Raw genomic sequence first — 12,303 nt, 5'->3', positions numbered from 1 at the left:
ATATCCTCGCTATTATATCCCATGTTATTATATCCCATGCTATTGTATCCAGCTATTGTATCCCTGCTATTATATCCCCGCTATTATATCCCTGCTATTATATCCCCGCTATTATATTTCAGCTATTATATCCTAGCTATTATATCCCCGCTATTATATCCCAGCTATTATATCCAAGCCATTATATCCCTGCTATTATATCCCTGCTATTATATCCCTGCTATTATATCCCCGCTATTATATCCCAGCTATTATATCCCTGCTATTATATCCCTGCTATTATATCCCCGCTATTATATCCCTGCTATTATATCCCTGCTATTATATCCTCGCTATTATATCCCCGCTATTATATCCCAGCTATTATATCCCTGCTATTATATCCCTGCTATTATATCCCCGCTATTATATCCCAGCTATTATATCCCTGCTATTATATCCTCGCTATTATATCCCATGTTATTATATCCCATGCTATTGTATCCAGCTATTGTATCCCTGCTATTATATCCCCGCTATTATATCCCCGCTATTATATTTCAGCTATTATATCCTAGCTATTATATCCCTGCTATTATATCCCCGCTATTATATCCCTGCTATTATATCCCCGCTATTATATTTCAGCTATTAGATCCTCGCTATTATATCCCCGCTATTATATCCCAGCCGTTATATCCCAGCTATTATATCCCCGCTATTATTTCCCAGCCATTATATCCCCGCTGTTATATCCCCGCTATTATATCCCACACATTGTATCCCAGCCATTATATCCCCGCTATTATATCCCAGCTATTATATCCCTGCTATTATATCCCAGCTATTATATCCCCGCTATTATATCCCTGCTATTATATCCCAGCTATTATATCCCCGCTATTATATCCCCACTATTATATCCCCACTATTATATCCCAGCCATTATATCCCTGCTATTATATCCCAGCTATTATATCCCCGCTATTATATCCCAGCTATTATATCCCTGCTATTATATACCTGCTATTATATCCCAGCTATTATATCCCTGCTATTATATCCCAGCTATTATATCCCCGCTATTATATCCCTGCTATTATATCCCAGCTATTATATTCCCGCTATTATATCCCTGCTATTATATCCCTGCTATTATATCCCAGCTATTATATCCCCGCTATTATATCCCTGCTATTATATCCCCGCTATTATATCCCTGCTATCATATCCCTGCTATTATATCCCTGCTATTATATCCCCGCTATTATATCCCTGCTATTGTATCCCAGCCATTATATCCCTGCTATTATATCCTCGCTATTATATCCCTGCTATTATATCCCAGCCGTTATATCCCCGCTATTATATCCCATGCTATTATATCCCAGCCATTATATCCCAGCTATTATATCCCATGCTATTATATCCCATGCTATTATATCCCATGCTTTTATATCCCTGCTATTGTATCCAGTTATTGTATCCCAGCTATTATATCCTTGCTGTTATATCACTGCTATTATATCACTGGTATTGTATCCCTGCTATTATATCCCGCTATTATATCCCCGCTATTATATTCTAGCTATTATATCCCCGTTATTATATCCCAGCTATAATATCCCAGCTACTGTATTATATCCCTGCTATTATATCCCAGCTATTATATCCCTGCTATTATATCCCTGCTATTATATCCCAGCCATTATATCCCTGCTATTATATCCCAGCCATTATATCCCCGCTATTATATCCCGCTATTATATCCCCGCTATTATATTCTAGCTATTATATCCCCGTTATTATATCCCAGCTATTATATCCCCGCTATTATATCCCTGCTATTATATCCCAGCCATTATATCCCTGCTATTATATCCCAGCCATTATATCCCCGCTATTATATCCCCGCTATTATATCCCTGCTATTATATCCCCGCTATTGTATCCCAGCCATTATATCCCCGCTATTATATCCCTGCTATTATATCCCCGCTATTATATCCCTGCTATTATATCCCAGCCGTTATATCCCCGCTATTATATCCCATGCTATTATATCCCAGCCATTATATCCCAGCTATTATATCCCATGCTATTATATCCCCGCTATTATATCCCCGCTATTATATCCCCGCTATTATATCCCATGCTTTTATATCCCTGCTATTGTATCCAGTTATTGTATCCCAGCTATTATATCCCATGCTATTATGTCCCCGCTATTATATCCCCGCTATTATATCCCTGCTATTATATCCCTGCTATTGTATCCAGTTATTGTATCCCAGCTATTATATCCTTGCTGTTATATCACTGCTATTATATCACTGGTATTGTATCCCAGAGCCGGATTAAGGGGGGAGCCCGTGGGGTAAGTACCCCAGGCCCCCCTTCCTAAAAGGGCCCCCTGCGCCCGCACACAGATCAGACCTCCGATCTGCGGCGCCGCGCTCCTCATGGGTTGCCCTGACAACCTAATTACAGCCGCGGCACCGCATAGAAGTGCAGGACAGCTGCGACGGCTCAGCTGTCCAATGGAGAGTAAATGTGCAGCCTGCGGCTCAGTCATTTACTGGGCATGCAGGCTGCAGTGCAAAAAGAAGCGTGGAACGTGGAGCCAGCGGAGGGTGCATGAGTGGAGGGACGAGCTCTCACTCTCGCTCTCCTGTCACTTACGGATGGCAATCCCTAGTGTCACTTGTAGCCTGCCAGCAGCAGAGACAAAAGTAAGCTGGCTGTATTTTTTTTTTCTTAGTTTTTTTTTTATAATGCTGCTATTTATTCAATTGGAATATTTGGTTCTGTATCGTGTTGGCTTGGTGTGTATACGTAATGTGTGTTTGTGTGTACTATTATATATATATATAGTGTGTGTGTGTGTGTGTGTGTGTGTGTGTGTGTGTGTGTGTGTGTGTGTATTTGTAAACATATACTGTATATACATATATATATATATATATGTGTGTGTGTGTATGTATATATATATATATATTTATATATATATATACTGGACACGGGCAGCACAACCGTTGACTAGAAGTAAAGTCCGCTCCGGAGGGCACCGGGATCCCAATAATAGACCTCCTTCAGGGAACCATTAGTACCCTTGCTTGAAGTTAGGGAGTCTGAGACGATAACTTGAGGCAACTTTTCTGCCTGAACCTCAAGATGTTGAGCTTCACTCCTTTCTGACCAGCGGAGGGAGCAGTGACTTTTGCTTCCACAGTACATACAAAGCAGATATTCCTTTCATCGCTGGCAGAAGTAAAGTCCCGGTGCCCTCCGGAGGTCCTCACACTGACGAGCCCATATACACCACCCATGGACGGTAGCGCTTTGGTAAAAAATCCACAAACTGCAGAATGCGCAACGTTTTGAAGTTTAATTACATTGTCGTCAGGCACGTTGCAGTATTCTGCAGTTTGTGGATTTATTACGGAAGTGCCGCCATCCCACCATAAATAATTCACCTGCTTCCTTGTTAGGGGCCATGCTGTTTGAAGTGCCCCGGGCCCCCCATAGCCTTAATCCAGCTCTGTTGTATCCCTGCTATTATATCCCGCTATTATATCCCCGCTATTATATTCTAGCTATTATATCCCCGTTATTATATCCCAGCTATAATATCCCAGCTACTGTATTATATCCCTGCTATTATATCCCAGCTATTATATCCCCGCTATTATATCCCCGCTATTATATCCCATGCTTTTATATCCCTGCTATTGTATCCAGTTATTGTATCCCAGCTATTATATCCCCGCTATTATATCCCCGCTATTATATCCCCGCTATTATATCCCATGCTTTTATATCCCTGCTATTGTATCCAGTTATTGTATCCCAGCTATTATATCCCATGCTATTATATCCCCGCTATTATATCCCCGCTATTATATCCCATGCTTTTATATCCCTGCTATTGTATCCAGTTATTGTATCCCAGCTATTATATCCCCGCTATTATATCCCCGCTATTATATCCCCGCTATTATATCCCTGCTATTATATCCCTGCTATTGTATCCAGTTATTGTATCCCAGCTATTATATCCCATGCTATTATATCCCCGCTATTATATCCCCGCTATTATATCCCATGCTTTTATATCCCTGCTATTGTATCCAGTTATTGTATCCCAGCTATTATATCCTTGCTGTTATATCACTGCTATTATATCACTGGTATTGTATCCCTGCTATTATATCCCGCTATTATATCCCCGCTATTATATTCTAGCTATTATATCCCCGTTATTATATCCCAGATATAATATCCCAGCTACTGTATTATATCCCTGCTATTATATCCCAGCTATTATATCCCAGCCATTATATCATTATATCCTCGCTATTATATCCCTGCCATTATATCCCAGCTATAATATCCCAGCTACTGTATTATATCCCCGCTGTTATATACCTGCTATTATATCTCAGCTATTATATCCCTGCTATTATATCCCTGCTATTATATACCTGCTATTATATCCCGCTATTATATCCCAGCCGTTATATCCCTGCTGTTGTATCCCAGCCATTATATCAATGCTGTTGTATCCCTGCTATTATATCCCTGCTGTTGTATCCCAGCTATTATTATATCCCTGCTATTATATCCCTGCTGTTGTATCCCTGCTATCGGGGCTGCCGTCAGAGATTGTGGGGCCCGGGACTGACATAATAGGCAGAGATGGGCAGAGCTATGAATAATGTGGGTAGAGCTACATAGGGGGTGAGACATGAATTGGTGCGTAAACTGTGGAGTGGTCAAGTCACGTGGGACCCTTGTGCGCCAAGAGGGGCTATATGGCACAACTGAAGCCACATTATTCAGGGACACATCTGTACAGTAATGATCCACTCTGACACAATACTGCTTCTATTCTGTATTTTGGCCATTTGTATCCCATGAGATAGGAACGCTTTTGGGCCACTCCCTAAAAGACAGGTACACACAGGAAAAACACAGGCTTTAAATACCATCACTCCACCGCTGCGGCCGCTTATGATTGGCTGCCGGTCTCCAAGCTCCGACTAGCACCATCGAAATGCCACTGGTGCTGTCTTCCCATGGCTGCATACAGGTGCTCTAGCTGCAACCAGTTGGTGGCCTGACACCAAGTGGTAGGAGCCAGCGGTTGGCCCCTCTCTGTCCGGGCCCAGGACTCCAGTCCCGGCAGCCCCCCAACATGGCGGCCCTGCCTGCTATTATATCCCTTTGTGTCTGTACTGATATGTTATTTGCACCATGCCTCTATTAGTGAGCATGTACTGTACACTGTTATATACTGTACTGTGATAATCATCACTCACCACTAGATGCCGCTGTAGATCCCAGCAGGAGACACAGACACATAAGAGCTAGCATCACGCAAGGTGTGAGCAGCCTCTAGGACTGGAGGAAGGTGAGTGATCCGAGAGGTATTACCTGGTAATGTGAAGTACATTATTACATATTACAGATCCCTTAGTCATGGGACTGAGAGTGCTACCAGACATACATACACTGATAGAAGAGTACTACAAATGGGTGGTCTTCAGTATGCCGGCTGTCGGGATCCCGGCGCACAGTATACCGGCGACGGAATCCCGACAGCCGGCATACCGACACTTATTCTCCCTCGTGGGGGTCCACGACCCCCGTGGAGGGAGAATAAAATAGCGTGGCGAGCGCAGCGAGCCCGCAAGGGGCTCATTTGCGCTCGCCACACTGTCGGTAAGCTGGCAGTCGGCCTCCCGGCGCCGGTATGCTGGTCGCCGGGAGCCCGACCGCCGGCATACCATACTACACCCCTTCAAATCACCACTGAGAGTACCACCGCTCATCCCTGTATCCACTCCTACTTCAGTTCCGGGGAGGAACTCTCAGAGGCAATGGAGACACCTGCCTCGGGCGCTCAGCCCTGAAGGGGCACCTGCATGTACAGCAGCACCTGTGCGGCTCACAGCGGCATCCAAGTGTGACCGCTGCCCTTCTAAGAGAGCTGCTGCTGCAGAGTTAATTGGCACAGGAGCCCCGTTAGCACCTGCAATAGGGGACAGGATGGCTCTCGCCTGGTACCGCTCAGCCTGCGCTGCAGCAAGTGACGGTGCACCGCCGCCGTCATGTTTGTTTTCCCTTTTTCCAAGGGGAAGGCACCAAACTGCAACTTGCCTGCGGGCAGCTGGGATGAACGAACACCCCTGCTTGAGGTGTTAAAACGTCAGCTTGACAATCACATTTTTAAAAGGCATGAGGCAGAAGATATGGGAAAAACATATATAATAATATATCCTAAAATACCTGTCAATAGATGCCATGCCCCTCTCTCTCTCTCTCTCTCTCTCTCTCTCTCCCCCTCACCCTCTCTCTCTCCCCTCTCTCTGTGTGCCTCTCTCTCTCTCTCTTGCTCTCTTCTCCTCCCCCTCCCCCTCTCTCTTTCTCTCCCCCTCTCTGTGTGCCCATCTCTCTCTCTCTCTCCCCCTCCCCTTCTCTCTCTCCCTCTCTCTTTCTCTCCCCCTCTCTCTGTGTGCCCATCTCTCTCTCTCTCCCCCTCCCCTTCTCTCTCTCCCTCTCTCTTTCTCTCCCCCTCTCTCTGTGTGCCTCTCTCTCTCTCCCTCCTCCCCCTCTCTCTTTCTCTCCCCCTCTCTCTGTATGCCTCTCTCTCTCTCTCTCTCTCTCTCTCTCTCTCTTGCTCTCTTCTCCTCCCTCTCCCCCTCTCTCTTTCTCTCCCCCTCTCTTTGTGTGCCCATCTCTCTCTCTCCCCCTCCCCTTCTCCCTCTCTCTTTCTCTCCCCCTCTCTCTGTGTGCCTCTCTCTCTCCCCCCCTCCCCCTTTCTCTTTCTCTCCCCCTCTCTCTGTGTGCCCATCTCTCTCCCCCCCTCCTCTTCTCTCACCCCCGCTCTCTTTCTCTCCCCCTTTCTCTGTGTGCCTCTCTCTCTCTCTCTCTCTCTCTCTCTCTCTCTCTCTCTCCCCCTCCCCCTCTCTCTTTCTCTCCCCCTCTCTCTGTGTGCCCATCTCTCTCTCCCCCTCCCCTTCTCTCTCTCCCTCTCTCTCTCCCCCTCTCTCTGTGTGCCTCTCTCTCTCTCCCCCTCCCCCTCTCTCTGTGTGCCCATCTCTCCCCCCCCTCCTCTTCTCTCACCCCCGCTCTCTTTCTCTCCCCCTCTCTCTGTGTGCTTCTCTCTCTCTCTCTCTCTCTCTCTCTCTCTCCCCCTCCCCCTCTCTCTTTCTCTCCCCCTCTCTCTGTGTGCCCATCTCTCTCTCCCCCCTCCTCTTCTCTCACCCCCGCTCTCTTTCTCTCCCCCTCTCTTTGTGTGCCCATCTCTCTCTCTCCCCCTCCCCTTCTCCCTCTCTCTCTCTCTCTCTCTCTCTCTCTCCCCCCCTCCCCCTCTCTCTTTCTCTCCCCCTCTCTCTGTGTGCCCATCTCTCTCCCCCCCTCCTCTTCTCTCACCCCCGCTCTCTTTCTCTCCCCTCTCTCTGTGTGCCTCTCTCTCTCTCTCTCTCTCTCTCTCTCCCCCTCCCCCTCTCTCTTTCTCTCCCCCTCTCTCTGTGTGCCCATCTCTCTCTCCCCCCCCTCCCCTTCTCTCTCTCCCTCTCTCTCTCCCCCTCTCTCTGTGTGCCTCTCTCTGCCCCTCCCCCTCTCTATGTGTGCCCATCCCCCCCCCTCCTCTTCTCTCACCCCCGCTCTCTTTCTCTCCCCCTCTCTCTGTGTGCCTCTCTCTCTCTCTCTCTCTCTCCCCCTCCCCCTTTCTCTCCCCCTCTCTCTGTGTGCCCCTCTCTCTCTCCCCCCCTCCCCTTCTCTCTCTCCCTCTCTCTTTCTCTCCCCCTCTCTCTGTGTGCCTCTCTCTCTCCCCCCCTCCCCCTCTCTCTTTCTCTCCCCCTCTCTCTGTGTGCCCATCTCTCTCTCCCCCCCTCCCCTTCTCTCTCTCCCTCTCTCTTTCTCTCCCCCTCTCTCTATGTGCCCATCTCTCCCCCCCTCCTCTTCTCTCACCCCCGCTCTCTTTCTCTCCCCCTCTCTCTGTGTGCCTCTCTCTCTCTCTCTCCCCCTCCCTCTTTCTCTTCCCCTATCTCTGTGTGCCCCTCTCTCACCCCCCCTCCCCTTCTCTCTCTCCCTCTCTCTTTCTCTCCCCCTCTCTCTGTGTGCCCCTCTCTCCCCCCCTCCCCTTCTCTCCCTCCCTCTCTCTTTCTCTCCCCCTCTCTCTGTGTGCCTCTCTCTCTCTCTCCCCCCCTCCCCCGCCCTCTTTCTCTCCCCCTCTCTCTGTGTGCCCATCTCTCTCTCCCCCTCCTCTTCTCTCACCCCCGCTCTCTTTCTCTCCCCCTCTCTCTGTGTACCTCTCTCTCTCTCTCTTTCTCTCCCCCTCTCTTTGTGTGCCTCTCTCTCTCTCCCCCTCCCCCTCTCTCTTTCTCTCCCCCTCTCTTTCTCTCCCCCTCTCTTTCTCTCCCCCTCTCTCTGTGTGCCCATCTCTCTCCCCCCCCTCCTCTTCTCCCCCCCCCGCTCTCTTTCTCTCCCCCTCTCTTTCTCTCCCCCTCTCTCTGTGTGCCCATCTCTCCCCCCCCCTCCTCTTCTCTCACCCCCGCTCTCTTTCTCTCCCCCTCTCTCTGTGTGCCTCTCTCTCTCTCTCTCTCTCCCCATCCCCCTCTCTCATTCTCTACCCCTCTCTCTGTGTGCCCCTCTTTCTCTCCCCCCTCCCCTTCTCTCTCTCCCTCTCTCTTTCTCTCCCCCTCTCTCTGTGTGCCTATCTCTCCCTTCCCCTCCTCTTCTCTCACCCCCTCTCTCTTTCTCTTCCCCTCTCTCTGTGAGACCCTCTCTCTCTCTCTCTCTCTCTCTCTCTCTCTCTCTCTCTCTCTCCCCCTCCCCTTCTCTCCCCCTCCCCCTCTCTCTTTCTCCCCCCTCTCTCTGTGTGCCCCTCTCTGTCTTTCTTTCTCTCTCTCCCTCTCTGCTATGATCTACTATGCATTGAAGAGAGATAAAGTGGAGAGAGATAAACTGCCAACCAATCAGCACCTGACTGTCATGTTACACTGACTGTTTGAAAAGTGACAGCTAGGAGCTGGTTGGTTGGTACTTTATCTCTCTCCACTTCATCCCCCCCAATGCTTAGTCCTTCTGCCCCTATATATAGTATGAGTTGCAGTGCCAGACACTCACCTGGTATCAGACCCTCGGTAGGTGTATTTGCCTCTCTTACTACCTACAGTATATATATAGAGTCTTCTTGGCACCCGTATAGCATATGCCACCCGTGTCATAGTACAGAACAAGCTCCTGATGTCATGTTAACCTCTTACCTGCCATAGTCCTCTGAATTACATTACGTATCAGCTGTAAGATGAGGAGCTGACTCCCAATCGCAGGGTTAATGTGACCCAAAGATGCACAGGGCAATGCCTGATAAGATAACACCTCTGTGTCTATATAGACAATGTCACGCCTAATGTGAGTATATATACACATCACTTTCCGCCTGTTTCACAAACACTCTGCTCATGTAAATGACTTCTGTTATTACAGCTATTGCGTTCTCTGCGGAAAACACTTCCCAAACTTCTACCATGAGGGTAGCAGGGACTGGGAGGTAGATGGCTGAGGAGGCACGGGCTAGTACCAGAGCCAGATTTACACACAATGTATGAGCCAAGTGCAACAGTATATACAGGATGTAGTTACTTTGCCGGCGGTCAGGATACCGACACTAGAATCCCGACCACTGACAATACCGATAGCCGGAATGCCGCCTAACAGGAGCTATTCCCACTCGTGGGTGTCCATGACACCCAGCGTGGCGAGCGCAGCAAGCCCCTAAGGGGGTTATTTGCGCTCTCCACCCTGATGGCAAACTGTCGGGCAGGATGCCACTGTCGGTATGCTGACGGCCGGCATCCCGGACGCTAGTATATAATACCGAACCCATATATACATGTGGGCATTATACACAGGTGCAGCAGTATATACATGTGGGCATTATACACAGGTGCAGCAGTATATACATGTGGGCATTATACACAGGTGAAGCAGTATATACATGTGGGCATTATACACAGGTGCAGCAGTATATACATGTGGGCATTGTACACAGGTGTAGCAGTATATACATGTGGGCATTGTATACAGGTGCAGCAGTATATACATGTGGGCATTATACACAGGCGTAGCAGTATATACATGTGGGCATTGTATGCAGATGCGGCGGTATATACATGTGGGCATTATACACAGATGCAGCAGTATATAGATGAGGGCATTATACACAGGTGCAGCAGTATACATGTGGGCATTATACACAGGTGCAGCAGTATAAACATGTGGGCGTTATACACAGGTGCAGCGGTATATACATGTGGGCATTATACACAGATGCAGAGGTATATACATGTGGGCATTATACACAGGTGCAGCAGTATATATGTGTGGCCATTATACACAGGTGCAGCAGTATATACATGTGGGCATTATACACAGGTGCAGCAGTATATACATGTGGCATTATTATACACAGTGGCAGCAGTATATACATGTGGGCATTATACACTGGGACAGCAGTATATACATGGGGCATTATACCCAGGTGCAGTGGTATATACATGGGGGCATTATACACAGGTGCAGCAGTATATATATGTGGCCATTATACACAGGTGCAGCAGAATAAACATGTGGGCATTAGACACAGGTGCAGCATTATATACATATAGGCATTATACACAGGTGCAGCAGTATATACATGTGGGCATTATACACAGGTGCACAGTGTATAGCTCCTAGGCCCTGGTTCTTCTAAAAGCCTGCAGTGTTTCACCTGGGAGCCTCCCAGGGGAGGATGGATCCTCCTGGGGAGGAGGATGGTGGAGAGTCCCAGGCTGCGAGGCCTGAGGGAGGCCATGGGAATTCTGACCTACCGATTGCAGTGGAAGCCTCAGTGCTGGAGGATTTGGACAGTGCAGCATTTCCAGTGATTGTGGGCCCGGTGATGAAACAGGATCCCCAACTGGAGACCCCCAAACCGCAGGATGCCGGCTCTCTGGGTGAGGTAACCTAGGGAGGTGATAAGGTGAATGAACTTGCCTGTGGTGGGGCGGGGATTAGTGCTGGAGATGCCGAGGTTTCTGACAGCAGTCAGGACGATTCATCATCCTCTAGTGATAAATACATGAATATGAGTCTAGAGGAATTAAGAATGGAGCAGAACCGTATATACTCCCGTATTACTTATAAAAGAAGAAGGCGTAACTGTAGCAGCAGATGGGAGAGAGCTGCCCTGAAAGATGAACTTTGGGAGCTGAATGACAGTTTGACCGCAGTTAAAAAGAAGATTAAAATGTTGCAGGATCAGGCTCTATTGCAAAAGAAAAAGCACTGCTAGAGTCCATACCAGGACAAGATGGCGGATGTGATTGCGGCCCGGTCCCGGCAGGTACTGTGGCGGCATCTGGGCTCATAGTTCCAGTGAAAGACATGGAGGTGGGTGGCCGGACTGCAGAAGAAGTGGTGGATATCATGGGCCATGATGGAGGTGAAACCTCTGGGATTGCATCTGGTGCCGTGTATACCGAGGGGAACCCTGCGATTACATCATCCTGTGCTTTCCATGAGGGGGAGGCGTCTCACCCAGAGAGAGTGCTAGGTGGTGGCAGTGCAGGGGGCATGGTGGCTGCCAGGGTGGCGGCGGGTGCCGGAACTCTGGTGGCTGCTACTGCTTCCTGTGGACTTGCTCCCGATACACTTGTCTCTGAAGCTGCCGGTATGGGGGCGGCGCGGGCCTTGGTAGATGCTGAGGCTGGCTCTCCCTGTAAGCCTGTGGCAACTGCCTCCGGCTTAGTCGCTGTGGTGGCTGAGGAGGGCAGGGCCAAAGACGCATCATGTGTGACATCGCGAGTGACATCATTAACTGCATCAATGTGAATTCCGGAGTATGAAGCCATATTAAAAACTGGGCAAAGATTGGCCCAAGGACTGCCGGCAGTTGATAAGAGCAGCTTAACCCCTGAGGAGACTACACTAGTAGAAACAGTTTATGGAGATATGGATATGCCTGTGAGGGCTCTAGCGGCTGTAAGCTTGATCCAGGCAATCCAAACTAGGATGGCTGGTGGGGCTGGTAGTGCGGGTATAGAGGTCAATAAGAAGGTAAATGTTCAGGCACCCAAGGGTCTCCCTGTAATCTCTCCTGTGGTTAGACCGGGATCTGGTTCATATGCCAAAACTTTGGAGGGTTCTGGCTGGGCTAGTACTGGTCCTCAGCTTGGGGTAAGTGGGGGTCAGCCTATAAAAAGTCGTAATGTGGCTCAGTTTAGATGGGTAGGGGAGGCTCCTTCAAAGTCGGAGTTCTTGGATATAGTA

General features: G+C 48.7%; 1 protein-coding gene across 4 annotated transcripts in view; it reads right to left on the bottom strand.

Annotated features, from left to right (window-relative positions):
* Window positions 1–11,067, bottom strand: part of LOC134943935 (zymogen granule membrane protein 16-like) — a 90,939-nt gene extending 79,872 nt beyond the window's left edge. The window contains exons 1-2 of one of the 4 annotated variants that reach the window (XM_063932496.1): window positions 10,863–11,060; window positions 5,301–5,415 (exon numbers count right to left, since the gene is read on the bottom strand). In XM_063932496.1, coding sequence (XP_063788566.1) covers window positions 5,301–5,355 — 55 coding nt within the window. In that variant the 5' untranslated portion in view covers window positions 5,356–5,415; window positions 10,863–11,060. Of the gene's footprint in view, window positions 1–5,300; window positions 5,416–9,114; window positions 9,159–9,254; window positions 9,339–10,862 lie in introns of those variants that run through there. The other 3 variants (XM_063932497.1, XM_063932498.1, XM_063932499.1) reach the window with 3 other exon arrangements.
* Between the last annotated feature and the right edge of the window lie 1,236 nt (window positions 11,068–12,303).

The sequence above is a fragment of the Pseudophryne corroboree genome, chromosome 7 (assembly GCF_028390025.1).
Source record: "Pseudophryne corroboree isolate aPseCor3 chromosome 7, aPseCor3.hap2, whole genome shotgun sequence".
In the NCBI taxonomy this organism is placed as follows: domain Eukaryota; kingdom Metazoa; phylum Chordata; class Amphibia; order Anura; family Myobatrachidae; genus Pseudophryne; species Pseudophryne corroboree.
The sequence above is the reverse complement of the archived record's forward strand: the minus strand, read 5'-3'. Positions and strand labels throughout refer to the sequence as shown.